Here is a 15,702-nt window from a genome sequence, read left to right as displayed (position 1 = left end):
GTAGATAAAGGGCTTCATCTGACTCTGGGTCAGTAGATAAAGGGCTTCATCTGACTCTGGGTTCAGTAGATATAGGGGTTCATCTGACTCTGGGTCAGTAGATAAAGGACCTCATCTGACTCTGGGTCAGTAGATAAAGGGCTTCATCTGACTCTGGGTCAGTAGATAAAGGGCTTCATCTGACTCTGGGTCAGTAGATAAAGGGCTTCATCTGACTCTGGGTCAGTAGATAAAGGGCTTCATCTGACTCTGGGTCAGTAGATAAAGGGCTTCATCTGACTCTGGGTCAGTAGATAAAGGGCTTCATTGAAAAATCCCTTTAAGTATCCCTTTAACACTCTGTAATAACTTATTGAACTCTTTCTGGTTATTTCTTGAAACACCATATAAAACTGCAATGGTGAACTCAGCAAAATATCAATAATGACAACAACAATAAAGACAACAACAATAAAGACAACAACAACAACAACAACAACTAGAAATAGTATTGATAGTAGCCACAAATACATTCCCCTTGATTGCCGTCGCTTCCTTCTGTTTTTCCGTTCCTCCATCCACGGGAAAAAGAGTTAGTCAATAACAGGTAGTTCTCTTCACAAGTCTATCTTATCCACAGTGAGCTGAGCTAAGCTGGGTCCAGGCCCAGGACCCGGTCCAAGTGAACTGTGGTCTAGCTAGCTCACGCCTGAGACAGAGCACACCAGGAGTTCTGTGGGGCGATAGACGCAGGAGTGAAGGGGTAGTCCTCATACTTGATGTCCACATGTCCTGATCCTGCACTGTCCAGATGTGATGAAGCCTTCAGAGAAAGAATTAGATATGTAAATGACAGAGCACAATAACAATAAGGCCTAGGAACTAGGATCTTATGTGGGCTAAAATTAAGTGAACATCAAATATGGAATTCTCATTACTGCCATATAATTTTTGGGCAGTGAACATTGAAAGCGTATCATACGGTATTCGTTGAAGATAGTACTGTAGCAGTGAAAGGATACTGGAATACAGAGGGCTTACCTTGGACATAGAGGCTACGGCCTGTCTGGTGTGGGGGGAGGGAGCCATGTTGGGTTCACTCTTTACAGTAGAGGCATGTTCTGAGACAGACAGGGAGAACGGGGAGTTGGTGCCTGATGCTGAAGACTCTCCTGAAGAACACAGACAGATGGGTGAGTGAGTGACAGTGAGTGAGTGACAGGTACAAATAGGATCAGACCGATATAAGATATCAATAGGATTTTATATGGGTCGGTTATTCCGCTCCCTTCTCTCTTACACACAGATGCAAACTTTCATCAACCTGTCTAAACTTCACACATTCTCTCTCCTTCCGTTTTTCATTCTTACCTGTTGAGGTTTTGGACTTCGGCATCTTAGGTTTCCGTTTCCTTGTCTGAATGCTTTCCTTCTTCATGGCCATTGGTCTGGGGATCTGAGAGGAGGAGGAGGAGGATGAGGAGGAGGAGGAAGAGGAGGAGGAGGAGGAGAGGACAAGAATTTAGATCCAAGTTGTAACAAAGGAAAGCTTACCTCGAACACACACTGACCCTTTCTTCCCACCTGTATCTTTTGATAAGAACAACCACGATGACCTTGGTAAGCTTTCACACAAATAATATGCTGCCCACACTGCACGGCCAGGCTGCTACGGGTTGGTTACGTAACCCACACTGCACTGCCAGGCTGAAAGGGGTTGGTTACGTGACCCACACTGCACTGCCAGGCTGAAAGGGGTTGGTTACGTGACCCACACTGCACTGCCAGGCTGCTAAGAGTTAGTTAGGTGACTCACACTGCACTGCCAGACTGCTAGGGGTTAGTAACGTGACCCACACTGCACTGCCAGGCTAATAAGGGTTGGTTACGTGACCCACACTGCACTGCCAGGCTGCTAAGGGTTGGTTACGTGAACCACACTGCACTGCCAGGCTACTATGGGTTGGTTACCAGACCCACACTGCACAGCCAGGCTGCTTAGGGTTGGTTACGTAACCCACACTGCACTGCCAGGCTGCTAAGAGTTAGTTAGGTGACCCACACTGCACTGCCAGACTGCTAGGGGTTAGTGACGTGACCCACACTGCACTGCCAGGCTAATAAGGGTTGGTTACGTGACCCACACTGCACTGCCAGGCTGCTAAGGGTTGGTTACGTGACCCACACTGCACTGCCAGCCTGCTAAGGGTTGGTTACGTGACCCACACTGCACTGCCAGGCCTCTAAGAGTTGGTTATGTGACCAACACTGCACTGCCAGGCTGCTGAGGGTTGGTTACATGACCCACACTGCACTGCCAGGCTGCTAAGGGTTAGTTACGTGACCCACACTGCACTGCCAGGCTGAAAGGGGTTGGTTACATGACCCACACTGAACTGCCAGGCTGCTTAGGGTTAGTTACTTGACCCACACTGCACTGCCAGGCTGAAAGGGGTTGGTTACATGACCCAAACTGAACTGCCAGGCTGCTAAGGGTTAGTTATGTAACCCACACTGCACTGCCAGACTGCTAGGGGTTAGTTACGTGACCCACACTGCACTGCCAATCTGCTAAGGGTTGGTTACCAGACCCACACTGCACAGCCAGGCTGCTTAGGGTTGGTTATGTAACCCACACTGCACTGCCAGGCTGCTAAGAGTTAGTTAGGTGACCCACACTGCACTGCCAGACTGCTAGGGGTTAGTGACGTGACCCACACTGCACTGCCAGGCTAATAAGGGTTGGTTACGTAACCCACACTGCACTGCCAGGCTGCTACGGGTTGGTTATGTGACCCACACTGCACTGCCAGCCTGCTAAGGGTTGGAACGTGACCCATACTGCACTGCCAGCCTGCTAAGGGTTAGTTACGTGACCACACTGCACTGCCAGGCTGCTAAGGGTTGGTTATGTTGTGTGTCTGAATGGTGTGTGTGTATGTGTGTGTCTGTATGGTGTGTGCGTGTGTGTGTGTGTGTGTGTGTCTGAATGGTGTGTGTGTGTGTGTGTGTGTGTGTGTGTGTGTGTGTGTGTGTGTGTGTGTGTGTGTGTGTGTGTGTGTGTGTGTGTGTGTGTGTGTATGGTGTGTGCGTGTGTGTGTTTTTGTGTGTCTGAATGGTGTGTGTGTGTGTGTGTGTCTGAATGGTGTGTGTGTGTGTGTGTGTGTGTATGGTGTGTGTGTGTGTGTGTGTTGTCTACCCCATGTAGTTTCATGTACAGGCCACAGGCGTTGCAGACAGGCTCTCCCTCCGCACTGCGACGCCACAGCGTGGTGGTGCTGGTGTGACAGTTGGTGCAGCACAGGCCGGCCCGGCGAGATGTGGTCTGCTAACACACGGAGAAGACAAGCTGTCAATAACCAGACTATTCCATCACATAACTCAAAACATTATACTGAGAGATAATTGGACCAAGGACAAATCCAGCTGAAGATGACAAGTGTATGTTTAGTGTTAGATGGCCAGTCGGCCCCTGGTGGATTGTATTGACAGGTGTTGGGAACTAGCACCTTAAAAGGATAGTTCAGCCCCCCCCAAAAAATTGTTTTTATCTTGCATTGCTGACTCCATGGACTCTGTCGTATAATGTTATTTTTAGTTGTTTATAAGATGTGATCGATTTTTGGGGGGGTAAACTACCCATTCGCTGTAAGTGTAGTGCGTCGTATATACACGATGCCTCCATAGTGTCCATGATGAGACCAAACATGTAGTGTACTGCTAAAGACATGAGAAATGTTTCACATAGCACTGGACTGAGCCCTCAGCACACCTGGCTGAGCCCTCAGCACACCTGGCTGAACCTGCCTCGCCTCTCTATCTATCAGCTTGTTATTGGACACAAGTGAGATTTCTCTGCAGAAACACACAGTAGTTTTTGTTCTCTCCGCCTAGTACAGATCTGGCTAAAAACAGACAACCCAAGGGCAAGGTCACTGAAGGACAAATAAAAACAGAAACAGGCCAGGCTGAGCTGAGCTGAGCTGAGCTGAGCTGAACTGAGCTAGGCTGGCCATGGTAATTCACAGCAGCTGCTGGCTCTGAGAGGCTGGTTCCTGCCTGGGAAAGAGACAGTCTACTACACTGACCTTCTGAAGGAACAGACTGGCCCTCTACCTCACACTCTTGTTCCTCCAATACCTGGGTTAACGGGTTGGACCTAGAAGAAACTACCATCTGCCTAAGACGGTTTTTCTCTAAACCAAATCAATACATTTAGTGACCAAAATATTCTTAAACATCCATACTGAAGTCCACATTGACTATTGTAAAATATACTGTACATGTGAATAATAAGACACAATTCAATCAATCAAATGTATTTTATAAATCCCTTTTTACATCAGCAGTTTTGTCACAAAGCGCTATACAGATACCCAGCCTAAAACCCCAAACAGCAAGCAATGCAGCGGCAGAAGCACACTGACCTGGAAAAACTCACTAGAAGGCAGGATGAAACCTAGGAGGAAACCTAGGAGGAAACCTAGGAGGAAACCTAGGAGGAAACCTACTTAGAAGTTATGTTACCTTCATACACATTTTATGAACATACAAATAACGCAATGGTGCTTACCAGGCGTTTCTGTGGTTTGATGAGCGGTCTGTTGATTCCGTTCATCTTGTGGTACAGTCCGCAGGCATTGCAGAGGTAGTGCCCGGTACCATCCCGCCGCCACAGAGGAGTGGAGATGGAGCCGCAGTTTACGCACTCGCGCCCTTCTCCCGGGAACTCCTCTGACATGTCTGTAATATGATGCAGCCGAATTATAGAGTTTTAATATTATCTGTAGCCTAGGTGGTGTTGGGTTGGTTGTAATGTAGGCTGTGTCACATGATGAAAAACATGAACAAGGCTGAAACTAGCTATGAAAATACCCATCGTCATCACCTTGAGTTAAATTGCATTATTCTGTAAATTTGGACATAATATTATTTCCAAGATACTTTAGTAAATTGAGAGTTTATAGACTATGCCATACAATTTAGGCCTGTTGTGTTTTTGAAGTTCTATGTGTGTGCCTATTTGTATATTGGGTAAAAATGTTGTTCTTTGGTAGGTTTTGTATTTTTTGGATACATTGAAATCATGTAAAATAAATGATGAATCCAGACATGAAGGACATAAGTTAAGACATCCTTGATGTTTGTTAACACAGATCAGTGGACAGAACACGCCAGCATCCTTGATGTTTGTTAACACAGATCAGTGGACAGAACACGCCAGCATCCTTGATGTTTGTAAACACAGATCAGTGGACAGAACACGCCAGCATCCTTGATGTTTGTTAACACAGATCAGTGGACAGAACACGCCAGCATCCTTGATGTTTGTTAACACAGATCAGTGGACAGAACACGCCAGCATCCTTGATGTTTGTAAACACAGATCAGTGGACAGAACACGCCAGCATCCTTGATGTTTGTAAACACAGATCAGTGGACAGAACACGCCAGCATCCTTGATGTTTGTAAACACAGATCAGTGGACAGAACACGCCAGCATCCTTGATGTTTGTAAACACAGATCAGTGGACAGAACACGCCAGCATCCTTGATGTTTGTAAACACAGATCAGTGGACAGAACACGCCAGCATCCTTGATGTTTGTAAACACAGATCAGTGGACAGAACACGCCAGCATCCTTGATGTTTGTAAACACAGATCAGTGGACAGAACACGCCAGCATCCTTGATGTTTGTTAACACAGATCAGTGGACAGAACACGCCAGCATCCTTGATGTTTGTTAACACAGATCAGTGGACAGAACACGCCAGCATCCTTGATGTTTGTTAACACAGATCAGTGGACAGAACACGCCAGCATCCTTGATGTTTGTTAACACAGATCAGTGGACAGAACACGCCAGCATCCTTGATGTTTGTTAACACAGATCAGTGGACAGAACACGCCAGCATCCTTGATGTTTGTTAACACAGATCAGTGGACAGAACACGCCAGCATCCTTGATGTTTGTTAACACAGATCAGTGGACAGAACACGCCAGCATCCTTGATGTTTGTAAACGCAGATCAGTGGACAGAACACGCCAGCATCCTTGATGTTTGTTAACACAGATCAGTGGACAGAACACGCCAGCATCCTTGATGTTTGTTAACACAGATCAGTGGACAGAACACGCCAGCATCCTTGATGTTTGTTAACACAGATCAGTGGACAGAACACGCCAGCATCCTTGATGTTTGTTAACACAGATCAGTGGACAGAACACGCCAGCATCCTTGATGTTTGTTAACACAGATCAGTGGACAGAACACGCCAGCATCCTTGATGTTTGTTAACACAGATCAGTGGACAGAACACGCCAGCATCCTTGATGTTTGTTAACACAGATCAGTGGACAGAACACGCCAGCATCCTTGATGTTTGTAAACACAGATCAGTGGACAGAACACGCCAGCATCCTTGATGTTTGTTAACACAGATCAGTGGACAGAACACGCCAGCATCCTTGATGTTTGTAAACACAGATCAGTGGACAGAACACGCCAGCATCCTTGATGTTTGTAAACACAGATCAGTGGACAGAACACGCCAGCATCCTTGATGTTTGTAAACACAGATCAGTGGACAGAACACGCCAGCATCCTTGATGTTTGTAAACACAGATCAGTGGACAGAACACGCCAGCATCCTTGATGTTTGTTAACACAGATCAGTGGACAGAACACGCCAGCATCCTTGATGTTTGTTAACACAGATCAGTGGACAGAACACGCCAGCATCCTTGATGTTTGTTAACACAGATCAGTGGACAGAACACGCCAGCATCCTTGATGTTTGTTAACACAGATCAGTGGACAGAACACGCCAGCATCCTTGATGTTTGTTAACACAGATCAGTGGACAGAACACGCCAGCATCCTTGATGTTTGTTAACACAGATCAGTGGACAGAACACGCCAGCATCCTTGATGTTTGTTAACACAGATCAGTGGACAGAACACGCCAGCATCCTTGATGTTTGTTAACACAGATCAGTGGACAGAACACGCCAGCATCCTTGATGTTTGTAAACACAGATCAGTGGACAGAACACGCCAGCATCCTTGATGTTTGTTAACACAGATCAGTGGACAGAACACGCCAGCATCCTTGATGTTTGTTAACACAGATCAGTGGACAGAACACGCCAGCATCCTTGATGTTTGTTAACACAGATCAGTGGACAGAACACGCCAGCATCCTTGATGTTTGTTAACACAGATCAGTGGACAGAACACGCCAGCATCCTTGATGTTTGTTAACACAGATCAGTGGACAGAACACGCCAGCATCCTTGATGTTTGTTAACACAGATCAGTGGACAGAACACGCCAGCATCCTTGATGTTTGTAAACACAGATCAGTGGACAGAACACGCCAGCATCCTTGATGTTTGTAAACACAGATCAGTGGACAGAACACGCCAGCATCCTTGATGTTTGTAAACACAGATCAGTGGACAGAACACGCCAGCATCCTTGATGTTTGTTAACACAGATCAGTGGACAGAACACGCCAGCATCCTTGATGTTTGTAAACACAGATCAGTGGACAGAACACGCCAGCATCCTTGATGTTTGTTAACACAGATCAGTGGACAGAACACGCCAGCATCCTTGATGTTTGTTAACACAGATCAGTGGACAGAACACGCCAGCATCCTTGATGTTTGTAAACACAGATCAGTGGACAGAACACGCCAGCATCCTTGATGTTTGTTAACACAGATCAGTGGACAGAACACGCCAGTATCCTTGATGTTTGTTAACACAGATCAGTGGACAGAACACGCCAGCATCCTTGATGTTTGTTAACACAGATCAGTGGACAGAACACGCCAGCATCCTTGATGTTTGTTAACACAGATCAGTGGACAGAACACGCCAGCATCCTTGATGTTTGTTAACACAGATCAGTGGACAGAACACGCCAGCATCTTTGATGTTTGTAAACACAGATCAGTGGACAGAACACGCCAGCATCCTTGATGTTTGTAAACACATATCAGTGGACAGAACACGCCAGCATCCTTGATGTTTGTTAACACAGATCAGTGGACAGAACACGCCAGCATCCTTGATGTTTGTTAACACAGATCAGTGGACAGAACACGCCAGCATCCTTGATGTTTGTTAACACAGATCAGTGGACAGAACACGCCAGCATCCTTGATGTTTGTTAACACAGATCAGTGGACAGAACACGCCAGCATCCTTGATGTTTGTTAACACAGATCAGTGGACAGAATGTGCCAGCATCTTTGATGTTTGTAAACCTGTATTGGTGGACAGAATGTGCCAGCATCTTTGATGTTTGTAAACACAGATCAGTGGACAGAATGTGCCAGCATCTTTGATGTTTGTAAACCTGTATTGGTGGACAGAATGTGCCAGCATCTTTGATGTTTGTAAACCTGTATTGGTGGACAGAATGTGCCAGCATCTTTGATGTTTGTAAACCTGTATTGGTGGACATAAAGCGCCAACGCCTGAAAAATGTTCCCCCCTCTTAGCTCGCTCAAGAGGAATTTAAAACCCTCTTCTGATGAAAAGAGAACTAAACCGAATGTATCAATATGGAGAGAGGGTCACAGACGTATCTATTAGGGCGGCTTGCTGGCGGGGCACAGGGCGCAGACGGTGGAATGTTAATGGGGCCCTATCAGTGTTACGGATCAAGAGGTCCCCATATCATTCAAGCTACTGACACTCGACGGCCTCCTACAATTAATCGCTCGAATTCCTTATTCACATATTGAAATAGCATAAATAGATAAAAACAACAACAGTAACATTGATAACAATAATAACAATATATTTTTTTTTAAGTAACAATAATGACTGTTTTTATCACGCTAAATGTTTTCCTTATGCGTAAATGTGCCATGAGATATCAAAGTGCCATATCGAAAATATTGACAACACAGTCTAGTGAACCAGACTTGGGGTAGATATCTAAACCCACACACACACACACACACGCACACACACACACACACACACACTTATCGTTAAGATTCAACAAGTTAGCAAATCGAATAACTGTCGATCCAAAATAAATAAAAAATAACGGAATATTTTCACCAGGATGAAAATTCGTTCCTGTTTGATGTGAAACGAAGTAATAAAGAAACATATAGTGTGTATTGTTAATAACATGGAATGCGCTATGGCCTAGAAATGAACTGCGTCCTTATATCCATGCAACAGGTGAAAATACCACTTCAGAACATTCTGGATTTTCGACCATCAAAGGACGTGTTGACTGCTTACTGAACGTGTATCTTAGAGCCATTTCCAAATAGGCCTTTCTGTCTGATCAAGGCGACAATTGGACGGTTTCCACTAGTGAGTGTGTATTGATCATCAAAACACTAGAAAATAAAACGGACTGTTGGTTGGGATTCAATTAGCACCTCAAGTAACTGATTTTAGCAACATCTCTTTTAAAGAATGTGTATTGTGAAAGCTTCCAAAGATCTTTCTTTTTTGAAGGTTGATTGAATCACAGTGACTGAGTCCAATCGATGGGAGAATTAACCACATACAATGGGACTTCTCAATCGATGGAAGAATTAACCACATACAATGGGACTTCTCAATCGATGGAAGAATTAACCACATACAATGGGACTTCTCAATCGCATCCATAAATACCTTTAGAAAGAACAAGGCTATACATTGTGAGACCAGAGCACGGGCCTCTGTAAGCCTTCACAGACACACAAACGAATAGCCTCATTAGCAAAAGTTATAAAACGGAAAAATAACTGTTATAAAAACAGTTTTTCCCATTAAATTGTGAATTATCCACAACTTTTAATCTTATTAAAATCGTATTAATATTTATCAAAATATAGGTCTACATATTTTGTCTGCCTATATGCCATTACAGGGTTACTAGGCCTGGGATACACATTTAATGATGTTCCTTTCTGTTCATCATGTGCTATATATTTTATTCGTGGCCTTCACCAATTACACCATTACACATACACAGAACAAAGGGACATTATTAAGTAGGATTACATGATTTGATATTACAAATTCCCTTCTGTTTTAAGAGGAAATGTCAGACAAAAATCAAAGACTGTTACATACCCAAACTGGACCTTCTCCCAGACAGGCAACCTTGTCGTCCCTGAAGACTGATCATGCCGCTGTCAAAGTGGCCAGGTGTCCAAGAGGTCGACATCTCCGGGCTCATATACGCGTAGGGACTCGAGTACGATCCTCCAACTGACCGCACTAAAGTGCTGCCATAGTGGTCAACCCGACCACCGTTACTAAGCACTAGCTGATTCTGGTAGGCTGTGTCCCTGCCGTTATTGCTGCTTACTGGCGGGCTGTGAGAGTAGGAGAACCCGGGGAGCGGATGGGGGCTGCCTGGAATGAAGGACGAACTGTCTGCGCCAGACTGAGACCAGCCGTGATGCCCGCCGAGGCCATGAGACTGATGGGCGGACTCGCATGTTTGCAAGTACGGCAGGGTTTGCAGCATAGCAGGCACCCTCGTAGTGGGCACGTAGACTGGGGAACTCGCCGAAGGGTGAATATAGTTCCCTGCATCGTGTGCGTATGGGGACTGGTTGGATGACATAGCAAGGCTTTGGTACATTCTTACACCGTATACTTGTCCTATTTGGAAGAATATGGGTTTTGACTCCTGGGACAAAGTGGGTGACGTAAAGACACTATCACGCAGCTCCTAGGACACCTTGAGTCGTCGGCGATTTTTCGTTATCCAGTTCGCCGGATAATAAGCAAATAAATCCGTTCCTGTATGAAAGGGACATACCACAATCACCAAAAGTGTCCTGTAGCCGAGAGATGGAACCCATAGCACTAATTACAGAACAAACATCGCCCAGCTACAGTTAGACCTGGGACATAGCCTGTTCTATATCTACTATCGTCATATCTTGTAAAATACGCTCCTTTCCCATTAAAATAACTTTCGTTATTATTTAGGTAAATCTGTGGACAATATCACGAATTATGCCTAAACTAAACGGGTAGTTAGGCTTTAGAAATAACATTCAAAATAGAAAACAAATTGATCAACATTCAACAACAAGAGTAATATATTATTTGTATCACTCTTATTGACATGTAATGGATTAAAATGACACTAATGGTTTCCCATATCTTTACGTGTAGATATAACAAACTATCAGCGACCCCCAGCTAACCTGAGGATCACTCGTCTTGCACTTTGTAATTAAATCATAACAGGAACCTAATCAAACACCACAATAGATAGGCGAGCCATATCTGGGGTGCATATATTTCTAGCAATAGTAATGCGAAACAGATTAAAACGTTGATAGCAGGAGGAATACAATTTCATCCAAGAACTTGTGTATTATCTTACCAGATAAGAACGGTTGGGTGATAAAGTCTGTTTTCCAGAGGAGCAGATTCAGCAGCGCTTTGTGCAAACTTGTTCACTCAGAGAGACTCAACGAAAGTGACTGAGGTTCCCACAAAGATGTCCAAAATGCCTTTGTGCCGAAAAGTTTACGAGGAAAAAAATATTTCTTACTTCCCGGATGGTCTAAGCCTCTCTCTCTCTCTATCACTTCTTTGTAACTGAAGATAGTTAACGTCGCTGATAATTGCTGATATAATAGAGCTGCGATTAGTTCTCTGCTGGAAAACTTTACTGGGAGTTATTTGTACGGGCTAGACCACGTGACGCACAAGGTAGGACTCAGAAGTTGGAGGAGGAGAGGGGCAGAGGGGGGGCAAGCGTAAGACCAGCTTTAATTAATCGTATCTGAAGAAGAGACCCACTTTTGCAGAATTTGCTGTGCTTTATTTTTTACAATTAACATAAGTTAAAATTGAAAGATTCACGAAATTGTCACAGTTCCTTCTGAAATGTTACGGTTGTTTTAAAATGATTCAACCCAATAAATGATTTGATACTTCTATTGTAACGGACAATAAAATAGAAAGGATAAATAAAAGACCGAAAAGTAAACAGACACTGTAGGCTTGCCAATTTTTTAATACAACAAAGATCAACACGGGTCAAATTTACGCAGCACATCTTCTTTTTCGATTGGTCATCATTCAACCAGTGCTGTGTGTTTTGAAACGAGCCACACATAAACTTAGCTAAATCAGAGCTTGCTGTACAAATAATGTCTCCTCTGAGAGGGAAAGCTATGCTTGTTTTTTTTATGATCAGATATGAGAATGAGAATTCTATAAAAACAACGAGGCGATAAGAGATACGACCAATAACTTAGCATGATGATAGAACAATTATCACTTTAATTATAGACATTTGTAATTATTGTCAGTTAACGATTGACTCCACCTCCACGAGAAAACGTTATATCTATATTCTGAAATGATTATCGTTATGATTATGACGGTTATCAAGCAGTCTTAATACCTCAAGGCAGAGTCTAACAAATACTGCCACTAGCATCGCGGTATCTCACTGTAACTTTCATTACTAAGGATAATAAAACTGTCCTTAAAATGGGCTAACTATGATAATTACATTATTATCACGCTGTGCTTATGTTATTATGTATTGCTTGTATAATGTGACAAAATGGTAGCTGTACTTGCCGTGATTATGAGTCAATTATTACATTGTCAAATGTTAATTTGATCTGTGTTTTTGTGCACATGATACTTCAAGAAATAGGATCTTATAAGCCCACGTGGGCTGTGCACCAATTGGTGTATGACACGGAACTAAAATACATCTATTAATCAGTTATTACTATGAGGAGTATTATTAGTCGTACGCTAGGCTTAGAGGTAGTCTAGTTGGAGTTGGAGTTGTATTACAAGTATAATAGCAGTATTTCGATACCTTCGCACTTATCCGTAGACTATAATTCATATATAGGCCAAGTGAATGACGGCGAGGCAATAACATATATTATTTAAGTAGGCAAGTCAGTCATGAAGACATTTTTATTTTCAACGACGGCCTAGGAGCAGTGGCGTAACTGCCTTGTTCAGGGGAAGAACGACAGATTTTTATCTGGCAACCTTTCAGTTACTGGCCCAACAATCTAACCACTAGGCTACCTGCCTAGGTTTAAATAAATCCCGATAATTTACATCACGTTCGGTTTTACTTTTGTGTAAAAAAAATAATTGTTGGTCCTTGTGAAAATGAGTTATGATATTTTCTGAACCAGATTGTTTCTGTTTATTTTCCCCCGTCTTGTGTTTCGTCTCAATGTTTACTCTTCGACACAGCTGATCGCAGTCGCCGATGATAACGAGGTGTAAAACGATGACGTTCTAAACTGTCGAGTCACTCCTCCTGCTCCTCAGGAGCGCAGAGAGCTGTAGGAGACAATCAGGGAACGCTCTAATGTCTGTCTTCGACTCAATACGTGTATTTTCTTTTATCACCGAGGAGGGTCCAACGACCTGTGACTTTGAATCACTTTGTTAATTTTCTACAGTCGTCTTTTAATTAAGGATGGGTTTGGTCGTCTGAATGTCTGTCATCATAGGCCCTATTCACACTACGAGATATGAAGGCGCGTAATGAGCGGGGTGACAAAACGTCATTTTACTTTTCAATTCAAATGACATACTTGCCTTTTGTTGTGGCTGGCAACGCGACATTCTTGATCCTCAGCTCACATACGTTTCAGTGGCCACTAGCCAGTAAGCACAAACTATTCAACAATGACAAAAACTGTTATTCTAGAACATATTACAATATTCAATAATGCAACAATTCACAAGCATGCATGTACAGATAATTAAAGGGTTTATTTTCCCGTCTTGTTGTAACATTTGTAACACAACATTAAGGATTGGTCCTTTCATTCGAATATAAAAGTACCGTAGGCCTACCTTACAACCAGGCTTTATTTTATCACTATAATGCAAATAATTAAAAGTGGTAAAAGAAAATTGCTACTGAAAACGTGGGTATAAGTGAACTCACCACAACGAGCTGTTTTATATGGAAACCATACCCGCCTCAACGAGGGCCCGGAGTTGGTTAGGTTAGCCTACTACCATATCAGGGAAAAACTCCTAAGCCTCAGGTGCCACCTTTAAAATCAACACACAATGTTGCAAATAAAATACATATCCTATTTTTATTATCTACATTTAACATGTTTCTGGTGGTGGGATGTGCTCCCATAATGTAGCCGGCAGTTACTACAATAATGGCAGAATGTAACTGTTACTGTTACAGACTGTTACTGCAATTTAAGGTAAACACTAAATAATACAAGTCTCAAATATTAGGATAATGTCTATACATTTCAGCTGTTTCAAAAACATTGCTCTGCTTTTACCATTTATACTGTAGGAGTGTTGTCTCAATGTAACAATTCTGTTTACTACGTCCTGCTTCAAAGGGGGCCAACTGTCTGGACGAGCGTCGTGCGTCACCTTCGGAGGTAGAGACGTAGCAAGTACACAAGTTTACATTACAGTAATATGTGTAGCCGACGAAGAGACTCATAGAATAGACCTTTACTCTGAGCATGTGATCCAGGTGACGAATTCGCCACCAATCAGTGTTAAAACAGCTCAGACTGTCAACATTTGGAGATTTCACTGAATGCCTGTCATCAGGTTGACTCTGGAACACGAGGTAGAATAGTATAGCAAGTATGTTTATTTTTATTTTATTCATGGTATTTTGACTATGGCAAAACAATGTTCATTGTTCATTTATATTCGATTACATTTTTTTTCGTAACGAGCTCTATCCACCAGAAATTATTAAGAAAAAGTTCATCTGAAAAATAACACGTATCAATGGTTTGAACAAAGGGTGTGTAATTGTGATACTCTTGAGACAGACTCGTCAATGCATTGCATGACATATTAACGAAAACATGCTGCAATGTGTGGGATATTAACTGTAAATGGTCATGTGGAGCATGCAAGACAGTGTGATTGTGCTTGATTGTTTTATCAATTTTCACGACTGCTAATGATAGACAAATTTAAATATTTGATATATTTCATTAGGTAATAGGCCTATTTATAACGCTTCTATTCTAAATTGCCAAATCAGTATTCCGTACTGAAAAACACATTTTGTGTGAGTCAAAATATGTATATAAACCATTTTACTTCTCCAGCTAGAAAAACGCAATCCGAGTTATGCTATACTTGTAACCACAAAAATATTAATACATTTCACATTGTTAACGGAATTGCTTTTAGGCTACTATTAAAAAATATAAATATAAATGTATTGTAGGAATAAACAACACAACTCCCCTCATCATTTTCCTTTCGATGTATTTGTTCAATTGACAAAAAAAAGTTTATACATTTCAGGGCAAGTGTACATTTTCGCGGGTGTCACTTTCAGCTAAACCAAATGAATATTTTATCTCTTATTAATCTATTCTCCTTAACGATTTATAACAAATGTGATTGGACATGTTGATTAGATAAAAGCAGGCCCATTACATGCCTGCTCACACAGGTAACCATTACGATGCCAAGCAGATGATATTGATTCCTCAATTTCGATAGTTATTGTTGAAATTCAACAATATACAAGACAATAGGAAACGACAAGATAAGATGAAGGCGTACTTTTAAAAGAATGGTCTTTATTATTTACAGTGAGTAGAACTCTTGCAGTAGAACATTACGTCATCAAATACATCGGATAAGATGACAATTGTTCCTGTGACCCTATAGCGAACCTTGAACCTACATGCCCCTTTTTCCCCTTCTATTATTCTTCG

General features: G+C 42.7%; 1 protein-coding gene across 1 annotated transcript; it reads right to left on the bottom strand.

Moving 5' to 3' along the window:
* Nucleotides 1–264: 264 nt before the first annotated feature.
* LOC120060801 (transcription factor GATA-5-like) lies at nt 265–10,731 on the bottom strand. The gene is made up of 6 exons (XM_039010224.1): nt 10,085–10,731; nt 4,553–4,722; nt 3,179–3,307; nt 1,351–1,435; nt 1,021–1,151; nt 265–802 (listed from the first exon to the last, which is right to left on the bottom strand). The coding sequence occupies exons 1-6, from the start codon at nt 10,599–10,601 to the stop codon at nt 683–685; spliced, it is 1,152 nt and encodes a 383-aa protein (XP_038866152.1). The 5' UTR covers nt 10,602–10,731; the 3' UTR covers nt 265–682.
* Between the last annotated feature and the right edge of the window lie 4,971 nt (nt 10,732–15,702).

This window comes from Salvelinus namaycush, chromosome 16, assembly GCF_016432855.1.
Source record: "Salvelinus namaycush isolate Seneca chromosome 16, SaNama_1.0, whole genome shotgun sequence".
Lineage (NCBI taxonomy): Eukaryota > Metazoa > Chordata > Actinopteri > Salmoniformes > Salmonidae > Salvelinus > Salvelinus namaycush.
This window is presented reverse-complemented; position numbering and strand designations above follow the sequence as displayed.

Coding starts and splice junctions, on each gene's coding strand:
- LOC120060801 (XM_039010224.1), bottom strand. CDS start 10,601: ATGTACCAAAGCCTTGCTATGTCATCCAACCAGTCCCCATACGCACAC. Junction 4,723..10,084: donor TGGGAGAAGGTCCAGTTTGG/GTATGTAACAGT, acceptor ATCATATTACAG/ACATGTCAGAGGAGTTCCCG. Junction 1,152..1,350: donor GAAGTCCAAAACCTCAACAG/GTAAGAATGAAA, acceptor TGTGTTCTTCAG/GAGAGTCTTCAGCATCAGGC.